General features: G+C 43.2%; 1 protein-coding gene and 1 long non-coding RNA gene across 2 annotated transcripts; one reads left to right on the forward strand and one right to left on the reverse strand.

Annotated features, from left to right (window-relative positions):
- Positions 1–7,646: 7,646 nt before the first annotated feature.
- On the reverse strand, positions 7,647–11,253 carry LOC143158987 (uncharacterized). Its single transcript, XR_012995085.1, has 3 exons — positions 10,932–11,253; positions 9,222–9,319; positions 7,647–7,946 (listed from the first exon to the last, which is right to left on the reverse strand). It is a non-coding gene; the product is annotated as an uncharacterized LOC143158987 (long non-coding RNA).
- Positions 11,254–11,753: 500 nt separating this feature from the next.
- PRSS35 (serine protease 35) lies at positions 11,754–19,436 on the forward strand. The gene is made up of 2 exons (XM_076333153.1): positions 11,754–11,809; positions 17,808–19,436. The coding sequence occupies exon 2, from the start codon at positions 17,823–17,825 to the stop codon at positions 19,062–19,064; it is 1,242 nt and encodes a 413-aa protein (XP_076189268.1). The 5' UTR covers positions 11,754–11,809; positions 17,808–17,822; the 3' UTR covers positions 19,065–19,436.
- Positions 19,437–21,460: the final 2,024 nt, after the last annotated feature.

Raw genomic sequence — 21,460 nt, forward strand, 5'->3', positions numbered from 1 at the left:
TTTAAACCTCGGTTTTAAAAATAATCTTAATTCCTACATAGGCTATTGACATTTTTAGCACTTTAAGTCTTAGCGATATTGTCAGTTTTGTAATGTTTGCTTATTACAAAGCAATGGAATTTGCTTTTTGCAAACATTAGCAGAACTGGTTTATTCTTTGGATAGCAGAATGGACTTGAAAAATAAAAAATAGGTAAATTAGCCGAGGTACATTAGTTTGGCCCACTCTACAAATTAAAACCTTTATCCAATAGTATTTCACACTTTTAGTAATTCACAGCAGTAAATCATTAATCTTATCTCTTTTTAGAATTATATGTTAGAAGTCAAAACAAATCTTTTATTGAAGCAAAATAGGAACATTTCATAAAATGAGAAATTTTCCTGGAGTCATCTCAACAAAGACCCATTCTAGAATTAATAAATGAGACTAACCAGTTGCAATTCTGTATGTTTTACTAGAAAGAGCTGAGTCAGTGGAACTGAATCCAGCGTTTCCAATTCTTTCTGGCAAGTGAAAGAATAAAGAAGCAAAAAATGAAGTCAGGATCATACTTTGGGAATACCATCATATTTTTCTAATTAATTCCATTCAAGAAAATCTTAATTGAATATTTTACAGTTAAGATAATACTGCTACTAAGCAGGAATGCAATTTGCTGAAGTCAACAAAGCACGACTGTGCTAATGTACGTAAGAAAAATTCAAAGACATTGAATTTGCCCATTAGTCTTATCTTATCCCCCTTGGATTTTATTTTCTGTGCTTTAATTTTAACCTCGGAGTCATGTTCATGTATTATTAAATCGCTAACAACTGTTGTTTAAAAAGCTTGGCTTTCTGTAGCCCAGTGAATAATCTGGATGAGCAGTCTACCTCCCTAGGGGAATTTTCCTATGCGGAAGCTGATGTGACCTCCACTCAAACCGTTTCCACCATAATTGCATTTGTGATGGGCCCTGCTTGTACACATAATTTGAAAATAATCAGAGGGTTGTAGTGAATTTTGTCTGGAAATTTGACCCATTACATTTGCTTCTTTAGTTTTACATCACTCATGTTAGTAAGAAAATAAGGCATTTTTGTGCCAATTAATCAAGTAACTTAATTAAATTATGCACTTGACATTCTAACAGATAGCATATGCCTGCATTATTTGGCCTTCTTTGCAAATGTACACGTATGTATTGTGTGCAGTGCTCCATATCCATGTATAGTTATGCCAACATGTGGACAGTGGTTATCCTGTTCTAGGCCTGTGTAACCACACAGCTTGGAAAGTTTGAATAAGTTGCTGAATGAACCTCAACGGGGATTAAATTCATGAGGTTTACAGAGGGCAGATGCCTCCTTTCTAAATATTGCTAGCTGCCACATCCCCATTCAGGCCTTCAGCAGGTTCCAGGTAGCAATGCAAACACAGTAGTCGTAAGCCAAATGTATCCAACTGTGGAAAATTTTGGCGTCTAGCAATCTCTGGTCACGTGCTAAATCCAAGCCAAGCCAGCCAGCTTGGGTCTTTCCTTTTTAACTCCTCCCCTGTGATTGACAGATCTTGCAGGAAAAGTGCAGAAGAGTTGATGGAGACGCTAACAGCTCTGTAGCTTCACTCAGCCACTCTGAGGTTCGTACAGCCCATCACAGGCTGGAGTAAATGTCTACACGTTGTAAGACCTTCCCAGGGTTGAGAAAAAGGGTAATAAGCTTGAACAAGGAATTACAAATGAGCCAGGAGAGGATCTCATTGTCTTAGGACCCTCATTCTCTGGAAGGGTTTTACATTGTCCTAGAGGACTCCCTTTTATTGTGCTGTTAGCAACTGGGAAGCCTTTCTCCTGGCTGGGTGCTTGTTTAACTTGGAAGGCCAATGCCATTTTGTTCTGTAGTAAGTCTGTAAATTAGGCATATAGTCTTCAGCATGTATTTGCCAAAGTAAACCAAAGGACTGGGCATTTCCATATGCTTTTTGGCATTCTATAGTTCTTTCTCTAATCTATGTGACTGCAGCCAGTGGCTTCCTACTGCTACTCAGCACTGACTGTCAAAGGGCAAGGAGGTACAAAGCTGATACATGGTAAATAAATTATTTTTTTTTAAAAGCTCATATTAGAGATAATTGAAATGCAGAACAATGTCATCAAAGTCAGTTCTGAACACGGAAAAATGGAAGAATGCTTTCTGGAACAGCAAAGGTATCTTTTGTGTTCTTAGATAAAACTGCTGAAATAACTAAATAGGTTTAAACAGGAACTGCTTCTAGACTGTAGCTCGAATGCCGATTTTCAAATGAGGATCTATTTTTAGATGCAGTTCATGAATTGCTAAAACCAAGATTTTCAAGTGGAAATGCAGAGCTGTTGCTGCAACAGTGTGCTGTCAGTAATTGTGATTGAAACGTAACAGGTACTGGCACAAGCGGAACAACTGCATCTATTTACATCTCTTCCAAAACCAGTATGTGCACATGTATTTCATCCCATGCTGCAAAAATTAATTTATTATTTGTGTTATTATTGCTTATAAAATCTCCAGCCTAAACCGGGACTCTAGAGTCATCTGCTGATACATATTGTAAATGGGATACAGACAGAAAGGAGACTACAGAGAGAGAATAAAATGACAGTGGTCTGTGTGCTTGGTTTCTGCCCATCAATAGCCTAAGTGTGATAAGCATCCTCTAGGTGCCACAGAAAGAGAAAGCTTTAAGGAAGGATTCGAAGGGGCATCCTGCAGTAAAAGAGAAGCTCCGTTTGAAGTGAAATGGAGAGCAGAGAGCCAACACCAGAAGCAGGTGAAGTGTGATGGTGTTTGTTCAAACACATAAGGAGCAGAAAATATGGTATGATGTTACAGGCAGCGAGAGGAGTTGGCACCATAATAATAAGCAGCATCTTAATGAAAATGGAATGGGGAAGCACAAGCCACAGATGAAGACAAATAGCTTATGCTTGCTGGGATAGAGAAGGATTATCCCAAAACTTCTGGTAATAATCTGAATGTGTATAAATGTTTGCCTCTGCTGAAAACGAGGTGAGGTTCGTACAAATACAAGAGGCAGGCAAACCCCACCTCAGGGAGTTTTGACAAAACATACTGTTAATGACGATTTGGTGACTGAGTCATGTGCAGTTAGTTTAAAAATCTTGGCTGAGCAGAGGTATGTGGATGGGTGATAATTCTTAAGATGAGTATCAGTTTTCCATTACAAGTTGGGGCTATAATTTTCCATTTATTTTAACTTGAATGAAATTAATTCTAAAGTAAATCTTCTCACATCTGTTTTGCTTTAATACAGTGAAACTATGCAAGGAGACTATGGGCTAGAGAGTTAATCAAAAGCAAAAATTGTAATGCTTGTAATGGGTAGAGGAAGAGAATCTCTGTGGTTATTGAATCTCCACCATCATTTTTCTCTCTGGAGACCTGATACAAAGGCCTGGGAAGTGAAAAAAACCCTTCCACTATCTTGCCTGGGCTTTGGATTTATCTCCCACACCTTATCAGTTGTACCAGCAAGCAGACCAAATAAATCAATGGGGATGAATATTACATTGGTATCAAATAATCCATAGAGTTGTGGAAGATGCCATCAAAGAGTGACTCTGTAGTACATTTAATTCAAAAAGTCATTCAAAATGAAAAGTGTGGGTATGCTGGGATAATAAATATACCAATATGCTACTGTTGATTTGATGAGACCTCTGAAAGTACTGGTCTGATATACACTGCTTCCAAGTGTTACTAGTGTCCCACTCTGCACTGCTTGCATTGCATGTTTCATTGTGAGTGTTACAGCTTGACAACCTGCTAGAGAGTTTTGAGGCAGGAATGAACAGAAGCAGAACTTTCTCTCCAAAAAGTTCAGCTCACATCATGGTTAACTCAGCTCTTGTTTTTCCAACTATCCTCCAGACTTACCCCCAAATTTACAGTTTTCCCAAGCAACGTCTGAAAAAGATAACAATAACGTGTTTTCTAATTTCTATCTTCTTTTTCATCAGGGCAGTTAACATATTCTGTTAATTTGCCTGCCACAGGGGAAAAAAGCATGCTGTAGCTTGCTCCTTCTGTCTTTCCTTTGTCGCAGCGCTGCTCCTCTGAGAGAGGCCCCAGTGAGTCTCCTTGTAACTGCATGAGGATGCATCTTGCCTGAACCTGGGAGTGTAATGAGTGACAGTGAAAGAGGATGGGCTGCCGGACAGTCTTAGGACATGTCTTTACTAAGATAAAGGTCAAATTTAGGTCAGGCTTTAAAAAAAAAGCTAAATCACCCCTCAATATCTATTCATGTTTATCTGTGGGTTCCCTTTGAGGACACTTCTGCCTGTAACCTCTTGAGAATGACGCTAGACCTTCACAAATCCTTAGGGCACTAGCACAGTCGGAATGGCAGACAGGAGATGTGATTCTGTGCAAATACTACTGCAGAAATCAATACTGAGAAAGTGCAAAGGGGTGTCTGATTAGAGCAAAGCGTTTCTGCCTTCCCTCTCCTTGTTGAATGATTCACTGGGCTGTTAGCATGTGGAAATGATTCCAGCAGCAAGCTGAAAACCTACAGACAGCTTTAAAACTATTAGAAATATGCAGAGACTTTTAAAGCCAAGAAGGACAGTTATGAGTATTTACTTCAATCTCCTGCATAGTATCACCCACAAAAAAGATCCCCCGTTACTTTAGCTGCAGCTGTACTTCCCCTCAGTTGCCAGCGTGACCGAGTCCTGCCTAACGCAGCGGAGGTCAGTGAGAATACATGAACAGAAGACACAGGAGAGAGCTATGCGGGATGCAAAACAGAAGATGGAAGATTGCATTAAAAATGTGTCCTGGATGTTGTTTGGTCCTAGTTTCTCCTGCCAGCTTCAGAGACCCAAAGATAATGTACGCCTAACGTGCTCTGGACGGCAACAAGGCATACTTGGCAACCCCGATGCTGTATTCACCATCGGTTTTGGCAATAAATATAACATTGTTTTCCTAACAGTAATTATGGCTCTGAGATGTATAAAATGGCTGTGTTCATTTCAGTGGAATATTAAGTTTGATGTCTAAAGTGAAACCTTAAAAATTCCAACATTAGAAGCTATTACACTGTTAAAAATTTTAGCAGAAACATCCAGCTATTTCAGGGTTGTGAATGGAATTTTAAACCGGTATCACCAGGTTTTCTTCAGATCTGACTTCATACCTACAGTTTACTAAGAACGAACAAAAAAGATTTGCCTTTTGATGGAATACTATTCTGGAATGTGGTTAAGTAAATGGTTCTTTTAAGGTGTGTTTTTTCCCTCAGGTTTGTATTCAATTTATAAGTCATGCAGCTATAGCTGAAAAATTAATCTTGTACTCTCCTGGGCATGTTTGCGATGGCAGTAAATAGTTTATGGTCACCTTCAATTAATACTGACAATAAAGACAATATTCCTTACTACCCATGGATTAAGGCCAACATCCCCCTTTTTCTTTTTTTTTGAGCTCTTGAAAATGCGATTTCTGTTACTGCAGCTTTTCCTACTTTGTCCATACTTCTAGAGGAAGATTGCTTCAATATTCTGTTTGGAAGTACCACAGGCACTCAGTTTTGTCCTGAATGTCACATTTTCTCTGGTAACATATTGCTGTTAATTCCTCTGATTTCTCAGACTTCTTAAGATGTGCATTTCACTGCCACTGACCCTCTGCTGGTTTGAATAGCGAGATCAGGCACCACGTCCCTTGCCAGTTCATCTTTCCCTGGAATCTCTTTCCCCTCTGTTGGGTCAATCATGCTGATGGTAGCTAGAATCTTATTTTATCTAACATGTCAACGTCACTCTATTAACTTTCCTCTGCGGTATGCTGTTTCCATTATAGGAATTTAGAGGCTTAGGGAGGGGATGAATGTTCAGCTTTAGACAGGCAAAGTCGGGTTTTTTTCCAAAGCTTCTCAGAGTCTCTGGTCATGCACTTTCCTCCTCACATCAAAATGTCATTTATCCATATCATAGTATGCTGTATTACCATCTACAGTTCACCGATTTTCCAGTAAAGCTGCTGGTATGCTGAGCACAATGGGAATGCCAGTTGGAGGAAACCATTTCCTTCAAAGTAGTATGCTTATGAAAATGGTGTGGGTTTTTTTTTTTTCCTTAAGAGTACCTGGTTGCAACCTGCCAACACATCATGTGTATAAAAATATTTGCCATCTGACACATCTCCAGAAGTACCTCTCCTTGTGGAAATTTTCCTTGAGGAAAATGTTCACTTTATGTATATGTATATAATCTCCATGATGCTACACATCAGGTAAGAATTGTAGGGTTTGCTCTTTTAACAATGATGAGTGAACAATCGAGACTGCTTTTCTACTAAACATACGAATGTCAGAATGACGAGCCTCTCCAGCTTCATTTTCAACTGCTGTTCTAGGGGGAGACAAAAATAATAAAAGGCAGGAGTTGGGTAGTGGCTGGGCTACTAACTCACTTCCATTCTGCACAGTTAGAAGAGCCTCTCTCCTATGGGTCATATGCTTAGACATATCCACATTTATTTTTGCTTGCTGCCTCACTGAAGAAAGCATCCTCTTGATCTGACCACAAGCTTGACATAGTTTTAACTCGGAAATGGGACTTTATCTGTTTGTACTACTACTAAGTGTTTTTTTCCAAGTCTATTATTTACCCATATATCTAGTTCATAAACTCATATTGTGAAAATCAGGTCACAACTAGACGCCTCAAGTTTCACACCACTCCTTCTTTTTGTCATCTGTAAGTTCTTGTGTTGACGACATTGCACTCATTGGTAATATCCTTGTTTCTGGCACCATACTCCCTCGTGCACCTATACCCAATTTAAAACGAATAACTACCTCGCCAGCCTGTACTGGGATAGTCCATTGGTCTATGCAGAATCCTCGTGAGCTAGCGATGCTGTTGTCATCCTCTTTGTCCTCACTGTGCACACTTTTAAAAAAATGATGCGATTTATTGCAGTTCTTGCGCCTTTTCCAAGTCCTCAAAGCCAGGGTCTCTAACAGAGGTCTGTTTCATTCAGTGTTTTAGTCTAACCAGTCAGCATTGTGTCACAGGAACCTCTGAACAGCACAATAACCAACCCCAACTGGTCCACAAAACAAAAGGGCTTCTGTGGCAACAAGCTGCCACAGAAGAGACACTACCATGGAGACCATTCTTGATCCTGTAAGAAAGATCCATTGTATTTCACATCCCTTTGTTCTGAAAGCAGTAGGAATTATCTCACGTCCATTCATCATGAGCCAACAAGTTATCCCAAGTTTAGTGTTTGCAGACTGGAAAAGTGTTAAAGCTCATAAAAAATAGTCTTGCTGGGACAAGAAAAGTGGAAAGGAAGTGAAACATATGATATCAGCTGAGCTGGAAGAGTACCCAGAGGTAGCCTGAGAATTAAAGTGTGAAGGAAAGGGAGTTACCTGCACTACCCAAGTAATCACTAGTTTTGGAATAAAGTACATGTGTACATGTATACACGAGTAGAAGAAGGACTGAAGAGAAGAAAGGAAAAGATTAAAGCTGACTACTTGTGGGGTATGGCTAGAGACTACGCACTGAACTTTCAATTTGGTTATAGGCATTTGCATTCTTTTTGAAATCTATGAACCTTGTTTTTGGTTTTCCTGAGTTGTACCTGCCTGTTTTCTCTTCCCAGAAGTCATATGTAAAAGAATATTTTGTGGGTAGGTATATCTGCCTGCTGAGGCATAATGCACTACATGGAATACAATTCGGAGACTGCAGACAAGGCACCTTGTTGCTACAATCAAACATTTTTCGCATGTGTGCAAGACCCACATGAGAGCAGAGTGTGTTCCTCCAGCGTCGTAAGGCCAGATTACATTCCAGGAGCGGCTGCCCAGTCGGTACGTCCACACTCAGGCTATGTTGCCCACAGGGAAAGTTGAAGCTCCTATCTCAAATTTCCACCTGAAAAAAATCGAGGAGAATCTTATTTGGAAACATTTTGTAGCTCATTTTGTGGATTATCTACCCTAAGATAAGAATACTACAGTTCTGTGATTCACTCAAATCCAGGGTACAAATCTGATGGTTAAAAACTTGATTTTTAAATTTATTTTCTTTGTAGATATGCAGGAATAATTTTGATAGAAGTCAGTACATTCTTGACGTTAATGCAGATTTGCTTTTATTTTTTTCTCTGACACTTTTTTTTTCTTTAATTGTAGGTATCAGTCTTTCAAAACTCAGTTCCAAGTGAACATCTCTCAGTTGGTATATGATGTCAAACTTATTTTTGGAACATGTAGAAATACCAAAAGGGCTCACTAATCTTCTAATGAGATAAAATTACTTCTGAAGGATAAAATTAGCATGCTGGAACTTTTCCAACAATTATATTTTTACAGCCCTACCATGTATATTATACAGTGTGTTTCTAAAGAATCAGTACTCTGGAATATATATTCCTCATGCCTTTTGCAAACTATACTTTGAGGAAGTTTTTAATGTGATAATTATTAAAAAAAAAAAAAATCTAAATTTTTAGGAAGAATTATCCAAAATATATAATCTTATTATTGCAAGAAATAAAATATTAGTAATGAAACAGGATTCAGGGAAAAATAGTTTTAAATAATTTAAAAACATAAATATAAGTTATGCTCATAAATGTATTCTAATTTTTCTAAAACTATTTTTTACAATGTTCCTTTATCTTGAGAGCTTTCAATGAGTGTCGTCTGAGAAGAGAGAGGAGTGTGAAAGCAGGAGTCAACTCCATTATTATTAGCCAGTCTTTCAGGTAAAAACAGAAAGGAAGAAATAAATGACCCGGCCCAGATTCCAAAAGCAGGAGCGAGCAGAGTGATGCAGCAGAAGCACACTGATCCCGTCACCTGGAGTTCCATAAACAGACATGAACCTCTGCTAGCCTAATTTTCTGAAAGACGGGAAACAAAATATAGGACTAAGGGATCAGTTCTTGTAGGGATGATACGTTACCAATAACGATCTGCTTTGCCCTACACTATTAAGCATATTCATAAATGATCTGGAAAAGGGATGAGTAGTCAGGTCACAAAGTGTGATGAGGCTATCAAGTCGTTTAGGTTAATAAAGATAAGGCAGTCTTGAAGATCTGCAGACAAGTTTATGGAAGGGAGTGACTGAGCAATAAAATGGTAGATGGAGTTCAATGTAGATAAATGCAAAGTGATGCACAAGGGGGAAAACGGTCCTTACTTCAGGTATGAAAAGGCAGGTTCTGATCTGGTGATTACTTCTCAGGAGAGAGAGTTATGAAAATGTGTCCATGGGAACATCAGCCTGGTGCTCAACAGCTGCCAAAAAATAAAAAAATATTACGGAGTGTTAAGAAATCAGTAGAAAACAAAACAAAGAATATCTTTTCACTGCCACAGAAATCTGTATTTTGCTTGCATCTTCTGTACAGCTAAAGAATCATAGAAATATTGGTTGAGAAGAGACCTCTGCAGGTCACCCAGTCCAATCTTCCACTTGAAGCAGGAGTATTGCCAACACTAGATCAGGTCAGCTGTGGCTTTGTCTAGCTGAGTGTTGGAAACCACCAAGGATGGCAATTCCACAACCTGTCTGGTCAATTTGTTCCAGTGTTGCATGTTCCTTTTGGTGAAGAAATTTTTCCTGATGTCCAATGTGAACCTCCCAAGCTGCAGTTGTTGCTCAACACAGCTGCTCGATGCAAGTAGCTGTTGCTCCTTGTTTTCTACCTGCCAGTGCCAAGAAGTGTTTGGCTGCATCATCCTTTGGATGCTCTTCCGGCCCCTGCACATCAGCAGTGGGATAGAAAACAGGAACATCTTTCATGTAAACCACAGCTAACTTAGCTAGAATCCTTCAGGGTGGAAGAGGGGCTACAGGGTGTATGATAAAGAACTAGTGAGCATCACACGAAGCTAGCAGTAGCCAGGTTGAAAATACACAAAAGGAGGCAGGTTCCACGTGGTTGACCTGTGGAACTTGTCACCACAGCAGGTTGTAGATGCTACAGATCTACGTAGGTTTAAGGGAAGACAGGCAAGTGCCTGACAGAGGAATCCAGTGGAGGTTACTAAGGTCATAGAAACTACATCTGCCTCAGAAAATCTCTGAGTTTGAAATATTGGTGGCAGGGAAAGTGCTGGAGGGAACTATTGCATGACCTTGCCCTTTACTAATGCAACACGATATTGGTCCAGCAAAGCCCTTGGTCTGACCCAGTATGGAAGCTCTTACGTTCAACAAATTGCTTGTAAAACTTAACTATCTTACACTCATTTCTGTCTCGCCTTCTTAATTAAACTGGGAACTTCAGCTCGTTTTCTCAGGCACATGAATAATTATTATTACACTTTGGTTTTAAGTTGTACACACAAACAACACCACCACCACAAACAGAACTGCAAACAAAATTTACATTTTGAAGAAATCAACATCAGTCTTCGAAATGAAACTGCAGGGTGCGGTTGCTGGCCAAAGCCTTATTTCCAACCTATTTATATAATTGGTTCCACTAGATTTCAGAAGTTAAGTCTTTTAAAGGAAGGATATGCCTACGATTAAGACAGCGAAACAGCACTCTGGAGATCTCAGTCTGATCTCTAGCAATGCCACAAATTTCCTGCCGGTTTTGGCAAATCAGTGGACCCTCATCTAGCGTGAGCCGAGTTTTCCGCAGATGAACTCATTGAAACTACCCCGGTTAAGCACTTGCAGAAGTGCTTAGTGAACGAGCTTTTGACTTTGCACATCTATGTAGCAGTGGAAAGCTTTGGGGAGGACCCTGTAGTGCAAAGGGCTGATCCACGGAGCAAAGACCACCACCCAAAGCTTTCTGCCTTGGGAGGGGAGACGAAAAGGGACACCAAGGGAAGGGGAAGGCAGAAAGAGAGGGGTGAAGGGTGATGAGAAAAGGAGGGAGGCGCTTCTCACCTGGCCTCTGAGGCCCTGAGGAGCAGGGCTGGGGAGGAGAAGGCCGCCCCTGAAGAGCGGGGCCAGGAGAGTCCCTGAGGAGCACGGCATCCCTGAGGAGCGGGGCCAGAAGGGTCCCCGAGGAGCTGGGCGCCCCAGAGGAGCGGGGCCGGGAAGGCGGGGGGCCGGGGCGTCCCTGAGGACGAGGGCAAGGAGGCGTGGGCAGGCCACGGGTCGGGTGAACGCCACTCCCCGCAGCCGCAAGCCCCATCCCGGCCCGAGGAGCCTCCTGTGGAGCCGGCAGCCGCTCCTCGCCTTCCCCAGGAGCCCTACGGCGGGTCCGGACGGAGCGGCCCTCCCCGCTGCCACCGCCGCCGCCGCCCGGCCCCGTCGTGCCCGGTAGCCCCGGCCCCACGCAGGTGGCGCGCCGCGGACGGCGCGGCGCCCTCCCGCCATTCCCCCCGGGACGGGGTCCCTCCGCCTCCCCGCTTGTCTCCGCCTCCCCCCCCCCCCCCGTCCCGGCGGCCTCTCCCGCCCCGTCCCGTCCCTGCGCGGGTGACCCGGCTCTCCGCCCGGCGCCGAGAGGAAGCCTCTCCCGGGGCGATGCGCCTCCCCGCCCGGCAGGCAGAGCCCCTTCTTCCCTTCCCATCCCATCCGAGGAGATACCGGGATCTGCCTCCACTCCCCTCGGCCCTCCCCCTCTCGCCCTCCCGGCCTCCTCCCTCTCGCCTACTTTTTCTTTTTTTTTTTCCCCTTTTTCCATCCCCTCCCCCGCCTGTGAAGACCTGGCCGCTCCCACCGGCCCGTCCTCAGTAGCCGCGGGAGCTGGGCTGCGGGCGGGCGGCGCGGAGCGGGGAGCTGTGGCTGCCTTCCCCTCCGTTCGTCCTGCGGGGTGCCAGGTATGAAAGAAACCCTTCCCGAGGCCGGCCGCGGGGGGAGAGGCCGCCCCGAGAGACCTGGTCGGGGCAGCGCTGGGTGGGCAGGCTGGGAACTGGGGACGAGGGCTGAGGGTGGCTGCCCGGGGCCGGGGCCGGGGCAGCCCGGGGCCGGGGACAGGGACAGGGCAGCTCGGGGCCGGGGACCGGGCAGTCCGAGGTAACGTCCGTAAGATGATCTTTTTTTTGCGATGTCGTTCTTCCTACACGAGTCGTTTATAAAAAATGATGAGGCTGAGCGATGTCAGTACCTTGGGCTTGGCAGCTGAAGGGTTTTGTATAAAGCTCCTGCCTCTTTAGCCTGATGGATATATTTTTGATAGGACTAAAACGTGACACGTTTCTCTGGTTCTTTTTTTTTTATTTGAAGCTGGTTTCACAAGACGGCTTGACGGGACGGAAGCAAGGGGCATATTTGTTGGGCTTTCAGGGGTTTGTCTCTGTGCTGTGTCTTCTGCGGGGAGCAGGCAAGGAGCCTCTTCACCCTTCAGAACAACCTCCCCTTTAATTCTGATTCATCCCCTCAGTATTCGCGCTACCATCCCTGCGCTCTTCTGGAATTGACACTAATTTCATCCAGATTCGTCACTGCTGGAAGCAGCTTTATCTTGGAATGGCAAAAAAAGCCGTGCCAAGGTATTTAGCTTGCAGGCTCTGGAGAAAGGGAACTCCTTTGGATCAGATCTGCGGAAAAGCAGAGCCTCCCGCGGAAAGGAGGACCAGGGGATGGCTAAAGAGCTGTAGAGTTAAAGCCTTCCTCTCCAAACCCTTGGCTTCTTCCAGGAAAACCCTGGGCTTTAACATGTTAATGCATAGGAGCGGCCGGCAGAAGCGGAGAGGGCAGTGGAAAAGCGGCCATCCCAGCAAAGCCTGCCCGGTCCCCGCCGTTCCTCCGGCTGGTTCCCGCCCGGTACCCGCCCGCTCCCGTCCCGGGGGCCGCTGCCCGGGGCCGCCCCGGCTGGCAGGGCTCGACGCCCGGAGCAGCTCAGCGGCGGAACAGCGGCCGGGACGCGACCTCCCCCCCCGCCTCCCCCCGACCCGGAGGAGCGGGGAGAGGAGCCCGGCGGCGGGGAGGGTCGGGAGGAGCGGAGGCTGCCGTGGGGCCGGCCCGGGACCCGGGGGACCGCAGGCAGGGGGTTAAGCGGGGCCGGCCGCGGTTGCCGGGCCGCCGGCTGTCCGGGCGCGCCACCCCGCGGCCGCGGCGGGGGCGGCCGGGAAAGGGAAAACCCCGTCGGAGGTGAAGCCCCCTGTCCCCGTCGCCATTCATCCCCCCTTTCTTTATTTCCCCCTGCGTGTGTGATTTCAGAAATGAGCTGTCACGCCTGCCGTGTGAAATTAGTTCTTCTTATGCCTGCTGAAGCTGCTTAAATTTTGTAAGAGCCAGGAGTCGCAGTGGGGTTTTCTCCGTAAGTCAGAGCGGGGGACGAAACCTATGCACCGATATATAGAGTGAGCACACCCCGAGGAGTGAAGGGCGCAGTGGTGGATAAGGTTAGGGTAATGGTTTCTCCCAGGGAGTTCGAGATTTCCAAAATTTGTTCTCTATTTTGCTTCGTCAGAGTAGAACTGTGAATTCCAACTTTCAGGCCATTTCAAGAATAAGGCCAAAAGCAGTTAAAGGAGTTGGTTAGTGTAGCAGCCTCTAATATTTTATGGTCTGAAAATTGCATGTAGAATTATGTAAGCTTAGTTTGAAATGTGCTGACTTTCCTACAATAGGAAGGAAACCCCAGAGCAGAGGCTGCACTGAACAGACCAAGATAAAACACTGCCAGGTAGCTGGACGCAACTTTTCTTCTGTCTGAGCTACACTGACATGTGAATTCACTCTGGGGTAGCCTGAAGAGAAACATATTCTACTTCTGCTTGACTACAAGCCTTCCCCCGAGCATTTGAGATGCATTCTGCTGGAGTAAGATAGGTTATACTGACAAAATATTTGAAGGATATCCTGAAAAGTTAGGACGTGGGTAGGTTTTGTCCTGTGAATGCAGAAAGATTTGATGTTGGAAGCAAGAAGTGAGAAGAACTGAAAATACTTTTAATTGTATACATACGCCTGGCAGCTGGAATGCCACCAAACAGGGAGTCCTCACTGTTATCAGCTGGGTTTGGAAACTGGAGGAAGAATGTCAACATTTTCATGGAGCTGGGGATCTCTCTCTCACTTTCTAGTTTCCATCTTCCTCTGTCTTCTCTGAAGCAATTCATCCTACCATAAAGACAGAGCTGACTCAAGGCTTCTAATTACTGTAAGCCAACCCAAAATTTGTATGGGAAAGGAGCGAAGGAAAGGAGAGGGCAGAGCAGCTTGGGGTTTGGAGGAAGAGTGGAGAACAGCGTGGCAGAAAGTGTGAGTAAGATATTGAGGGTTTTTTCTTGCGTCCGGCTTGTAGCCTTCTCAGGGCCTTTCCTCCTTCCTCTGGAGGCTGTATTCTCTCTCCCCTTCTCTCACCCTGCAAAGGTGTCTTTGCAGCCGTCTACACATTTCCATCGCTGTCATCTGGCAAGAGGAAGCCCTGTGTTCCCCCCTTGCCGGCAACCTGTACTGGGCCATGGCAACTGCTGACATTGCCCATGCTTGAAGTTGGCCTTGCTTAAATGGTAGAGATCGGGTTAGTAAACAGAGCTTAAGTGCATGGCTGTAAATGACAATGCTGCCTAGTAGGACCACTGCTCTGGTCTGTAATGAGAGTTACCATTTTCATCAAGTTCCTCGGCTTGGACTTCTTCCAGTTCTACTGAAGTGTAGTTAGTTCATTACGAGCAACAAGTGGTTCATTATAAGTGATGAAAATCTTGGCTTCCAAGACTGCCTTTGTAAGTAGTGAGCACTTGAGTAGAGTGTTTCAAGTGGGAGGCTCCAATGCGTCTATTGAGGACTGTGTGTTTTTGTTTTTTTCTTTTTAAAGAGTGGCGGAAGGGAGCCATGGTACTCCACCCATTTGCTTGCAGAAAGTCTCTCTATAAAGTGAAGTTAGTTATGGGTCCAGCTGGGAAGATTTCAGCCATCACGGTGGAATCACATCAACCCAGGCACCTCTAAGACTTTCTATGTGAACTAGCAGTTAGTGAATGAACTTTCCTTAGGGCTCACAAAATTCAGCTACAGAGAAATATCAAATACCCAGACCCTGAGGAAGGGCTGAGAAAGGGAGGAGTGTTCTAGGAAAGAACATAGAAAAGGCATTCTTGAGCCTGACAGAAGAACTGGGTTTCTTAATACCTTGTATCTGTTCAACAGCTATATTAGGGCAAAGCAAAATAAAACCGGCTTTTCCACATTAATATCACATTATTTATCATCAAACCATGCTAGTTTGTGACAGGCTGAAAATAAAGAAAAGGAGGTACAAGGTGTAGTTAAGCTGTGGAACTCCTTGACGCAGAACATTGTGGACACAATGGGCAACCATGGAAGAGGAATCCATTGAGGTTTCCTCACACTACAGAAACTGCCTCTGGTATAAAGTCCATGAGGTGCAAGTGGTTGTAAGCTAAGAGACTATGAGGGAGGAGGGACATACATGGTTGCCCTATTCTTGTGCTCTACCCTAGGCATCCGCGTTTGGCCAATGTCAGAAACAGGATTTTAGGTGAGGTGGGCCTTTGGTCAGGCCAGGAAAGCTATTCTTACGTTCTCATCATAGCATTTCTTTATTTTGACACCTTATCATTTATCCATAGATATGTAAAATTATCGTTCCTCTTGAAATTTAGTATTAATTGAGCAATAACCAACACAATGCTTTGAAGGTAACTTTGTACATAAAAGTTAATGTTTAAATATGTGCATTTCTGCTATACCAATAACCTGGACTGTTATGGTCAACTGGTGTCTGCAAAATCTTGCACCTGGGATGACTCTGCTCTGCTTTCAAAACCTTCAGATATCTTTTAATATGACCGCATACACCCCAGAGTTTAGGCCTGTGAGTCACTGTAATCTCCAGATGTCTTATGAAAGCCCACATGTCTTCTCCAAAACCTGAGTTAGCTACTTTAAAGCCAGGGTGGGTATCTTTATACTGTATGTTGTTTTATGTATATCTTAGTAAGTAAACTCCGGGTCAAAGTTTGTGTTCCATGCAGGCGAAGGGGAAAAGCATCAAAAATTATGCTAAAACAAAACCACTCTCTGAATTTGGCATCAGAAGCAACAAGCTGTGTTTGAACCGTAGTGCTCAGTTAGCTAAAAAGTTATAATTGTTACCTTTTATAGGCAGGAACTATGTCTATATGGTGAAGATGTCTGAAAATTATAGGAGTCGTTGGTCTATTATACAGCTTTTAAAGTGATGTTACCACTTCTTTTTCCACGTTGCACACATACTCCTCTTTTTTCATGCTAGATCTTTAGCTAGCTTGTAACCAGGCTGTTTCACTGGGTAGCAGTACTCATTCTAAACTAAGCTCAAGAAAAGGAAAGCGGTTATCTTTGCCCTATTTTACACTGCCGTTACACTGTAAACCAGAGAGCTTAACCACATACGTATCCTTGAATTGCTTGGCTTTTAAAGTTTAATCATAGGCCCTTTCTTTCTGCACAGCTGAGGTTTCCATGTAGTTGGAATGAAGGATATGAGAACGGAGCGCAGCTTTCCCAATGGCAGCAGCCCGTAGTTGGTTAATACCACTGACATCACTGCTGCCAAAGGAGAAAAATGGTCTTTTCAGTAATGTTTTGAGCTCAGAATCAAGACTTCTGGGTTCAGTTTCTGGCTCTGCCACAGACTTCTAACAATTTTACGTTCTGTCTGCATGTTTCCCAACTACAGATGGGAACAATACTGCTTTTTGTCTTTCCCATTTGAAGTATTAGCTTTGTGTGGTGCATCCCCCCATCTAGGTGGGGCTTTCCACATGTGACCGTAAGGCACAGACAGCACAGTTCCTGCAGCCTTTGTGGGATCCTGCAGGAAACAGGCATGTGATGAGTCAGCAGACTTGTCCCTCCTACTTGGCTGGGCTTTCCTGCGTGTGTATAACCAGAAGACTCCCCTAGACCCGCAACCTTCTACTTTCCTCACTCATCCATCCCCTCCAACCATGGATTTTGAAATTCTCTGACATCCTGAGAGAGATTCAGACACCCACACATCACATAGGAAATGAATGAGGTTTTGGTGGCCACGGCACACAGGGAGATACAACGCAGGATCTGTAGGAGACCCATGCCTTTCAGAGCAGCAGAAGCTGAAAGCATTTAAAATGGGACTTGCCACCTTGTTTAGGTGCCCAAATTGCTCCGTCACCTCCAGACAACATAAACTTTGAAAGGAGAAAGGAGATCTTTCTAAGTTGGTTCCTTGGGAAAGCAATTAGCAAAGTGCCATTTTCCATAGCAGGCAGATTCACAAGTCTTAGCTGGGTGGGTAATGCAGAACGACTGGTGACTTTTAGGTCACTTAAAGCTGCTGCTTTTTTGGCCATTACATGAAAGAGCACAATTGGTCTGGTTTCCTAAGGGTTCCTAAGTCTCACGAGCGTAGTCTGTCTGTCCATCTCTGCCTGGATCCCAACCTTTGAATGCGACTTTTGAATACATTGGTGGTTTTCAACCATGTTCTACCTACAACCAGTAGCTGTAGAGAAGAGAAGCAGAAGAGTAAAACATAATTGCATTCCTATGGGATAAATAAAAACAGGGCGCTGTACAGAGTGGAATGACTCAGACTACTGCCCCACTGAGGGAAAAGCAGGTAAAACTCAGCTGTTTCCACCTTCCAAGTAGGTAGCTCACCATGGATGCTGGCTGACTCGTCTGTGCCCATCTTGCTAGAGACCATTGGAAGCGTCAGAGGCAATACAGGGAATATCTGAGGCATTTCTATTTTGAGCAGAGTGTTAAATTCTGTTCCACTGATGTCAGTGCTAATATTGCATGATTATACTTTTAAGATACTAAGAAAACTGTCTATATTTCCAACGCATATTTTCAAATCTCTTTTTCTTGTTTTAGAAAAAAATAGGTAAAATGGAGCACATGTTACTCCTATTCATATTTTTCATACCTATATTGGGTCTCACTAATGGAACAGAAACTGAACAAGATTTTACTTGGCACTTGAAGAAGATTCCCCAGATTGTGAGCGAAAGAACTTTCTCCCTTGAGAGCCCTAAATTTGAAGCAAAAACCAAATTAGAGCTGAAGAGTGTATGTGGAATCGAATGTCAAAGAAAATTGCCAGTGCCAAGCTCGTCTGACTTGAAGGACCTCTTATCCTATGAGACCGTTTTTGAAAACGGCACACGGACCCTGACTGAAGTGAATGTCCTTGGACTAGTGCTTGACCCAGCTGGAAACACAACCACACAAAGGTCTTCGAGAAAGAAGAGGCAGATATATGGAACGGACAGTAGGTTCAGCATCTATGACAAGCGGTTTATGACCAACTTTCCGTTCAACACAGCTGTGAAGATCTCCACCGGCTGTAGTGGCATTCTCATTTCCCCCAAGCATGTGCTAACAGCTGCCCACTGTCTGCACAACGGCAAGGATTATGTTAAGGGCAGCAAAAGACTGAGGGTAGGCCTGATGAAGACAAAATCCAGAGGCGACGGCAGGAAACGCAAAGGTGCTAAAAGAAGTAGGAGAGACGTTTCTGCAGCCCAAGAGGATCCCAAAGTTGCCACAGAACTAAGGCGACAATCCAGAGGTGGTGGGAGAAAGCAGAGGAGATCTGGGAGGAAGCAGGGGACCTCAGATGGCACGCCCTCCTTCCAGTGGACCAGGGTGAAGAGTACCCACATCCCGAAAGGCTGGTTTAAGGGTGTCTCTGGGGATATTGCTCTGGATTATGATTATGCTGTTCTTGAGCTCAAGCGTCCCCACAAAAGGAAATACATGGAGCTGGGAATCAGCCCAACAATCAAAATGATGCCTAGGAGCATGATCCACTTCTCAGGTTTTGACAATGATCGATCCGGGCAGCTGGTCTATAGATTTTGTAGCATTTCTGATGAGTCCAATGATCTCTTTTATCAGTACTGTGATGCTGAGCCCGGCTCCACTGGATCTGGCGTCTATCTCCGTCTTAAGGAGCCGAACAAAAAGAAGTGGAAACGCAAGATCATCGCTGTTTACTCAGGCCATCAGTGGGTGGATGTCAATGGTGAACAGCAGGATTACAATGTAGCAGTAAGAATCACTCCTCTCAAATATGCCCAGATTTGCTTCTGGATACACGGGAATGATGAGAATTGCACACAAGGCTGAAGAGGGCTGAACCTGACTCGCTTAGCACCCGTATTACCATAGAGTGAAAGTCTGCTGCAGCAGTTACTGGAAGAACATCACTCCACGTCAGGATGTTTTTGAACTCAAAGCTCACAAGTAATGTTACGGTGACTTGAGGAACGCTGAATTGCTGGGGGATGGGTAGAATTGTCAAACAAAATATTTCTAATTGTAATCAACCCTAGATATGCACTTAAAATCCCAAACTGTATTTATGTTTGCAATTGTGATAAATCGAAATCAGTCACATCAGAAAAAAAATGACTACACCTGTTTGTCATTTTTTTTCCAAGGGAAGGATTGAAACGTCTCAAACTGGTATTATTAAACAATATCTATTTTTCCAATGGATTTGCTTTTCTCAGGGTTCTGTTCCAATTCTTCAAATGCAAGTTGTGCATACAGCACACTACTGTATGTGCAGAATGATCCAGAGAACTGCATGAGACCAAGACATTATTTTGGCATTCTCTAAAGACCACAGCTCCATGTTGAGAAGCAGCAGTCTAGTTCATGCTTGTTAGTTTGGAAAACTTCCTCCTGTGGTTGCTGCAGGAACACTTCCATGGAAATCCCAACTTTCTGTAGCTGAGGGTTAGATCTTAAAGACAAGTTTGACTTCATTGCTCAGTAAAAACAGCAAAAAGAAATTAATGAACATAGAAGCTTCCATGTTTGGAAGAAGAAGGAACATCAGGACATAATTTAATGCCTTTAAATCTTCTTTGAGAAGCTATAGAAGTCTTAAACACATGCATCTGCATTCCAATTAGTATTTGGAGAGCTGTACGTTTAGTTTCTAGTCAAATGTTCAGCTTTACCATTGGGAGAAGTCACTGACTTCTGAAGTGGCTATTTGACAATCATTTAGAGCTTCACAGATTATAGATTTTTTGGGTGCTAACCATTTTTGCAGTTTTTATAAATTACTTTTATACGAGTTCAGCTTCATAGATAGGATAGTATGTATTAGACTGGGAGTCGGAAAGCAGTATTTTAGTTTGGCTTTATACGGTTTTGCAAAATGGGTAGTTTTAATCATGTCGTATTCAGACTCCACCTCAACATGAGTTACAAGGTTAAACTAAAAATTTCTCCCAACTAAATTGTACCACCTTCTGCACAGTAGAGGAACCATCCTGTACATTATGACAGATATCTTGTTAGGTAGCAGCAGTAGTTAGCAAATAAATTGGTTCAATATGTTTGCTGAACCATATATTTAATGAAAACACAAAGTGAGCTTGACTTTTACACACCTTTAAACACAAATCACCTTTTAAAAAATTGTTGTTGAAGCTACTCAAGTCTATATCTTTTATTTCATATCAAGATTTTGAAGCGAACAGGATTGTTATGGTGCTACGTTAACCTAATAACATAAAATGATACTGTGTATTTCCAATCATATCCTTTGGGTTTCAATACTTTTAAGATTATTCACCACCACAATATTTCATTTTTTTAATCATAAGTTTATGCTGACCAAAATACATTTTCTTCCTGTGCAGAAGAAAAAACATAACAAGATTTTAAAATACTATTTGTTTGTTGGTATCTTTAAAATATGCCTGTAATCTCTTTTGAAGAAATAGGATCATTTTTAATAACCCACTTTTTTGTAGATGATTGAAAGTATAAAACCTGACACTTTGAATGTGCAGGCAACTTTCTTTGTCATATTATTGCCAAAGCATAAAAATTTAAGACTTGCTTCCATACCATAACTCTAACAATATTTCATTAAGTGGAAGAGATCTCACTTTAAAAGAAACTATTTCTTTCAATGTCAGCCTTTCCAGGGAACACTGGAAAGTGTTTAATTTTGTGTGATTATTTGCAGAAAACTGATAATTTTTAAAGTTTAGAAATTAATGTCTAAGATTTTAAGGTTAATTATTTTTTATTGTTGTTAACATCTCTATTAAGACGTATGGTTTCGCTGACAGTAATTTTAAATCACCTCAGTCCAGTATTTAATACTCTTGCTCTATGCAACAGGCCTACAATATTCTTTAGTCGGCTCTGTAATGTTTCTTAAGTGCCTTTTTCCATAGTTACTGTGACAAATAAGGTACCACATCGTTAATCCAATACAAGTCAACCTGGGTCCATGGATTCTGTTACAATTCTCATCATTGATTTGGTCCAAAACTGATCAAGATAAGGTGGCTTAGTAAATTCCTTGTTTCGGTGAGTCTCATTTAGGTGTACTCCTTAGGAGCAGAAATGTAATCTATTTCTTTATTAGTTTGGGAATCAGGGATGAGGTAAGAATGAAAAATGTTGATGTCAGCTTTCAAATGGTCTTGTTATAATAATCATCGGCTATAAATACCTCAGCCACAACCTGAAGTTCTCATACCAGGCTGATA

This window comes from Aptenodytes patagonicus, chromosome 3 (assembly GCF_965638725.1).
Source record: "Aptenodytes patagonicus chromosome 3, bAptPat1.pri.cur, whole genome shotgun sequence".
Taxonomy (NCBI): Eukaryota; Metazoa; Chordata; class Aves; order Sphenisciformes; family Spheniscidae; genus Aptenodytes; species Aptenodytes patagonicus.

What these genes read in the sequence shown, in the direction of transcription:
- PRSS35 (XM_076333153.1), top strand. Translation starts at nt 17,823, where the DNA reads ATGGAGCACATGTTACTCCTATTCATATTTTTCATACCTATATTGGGT.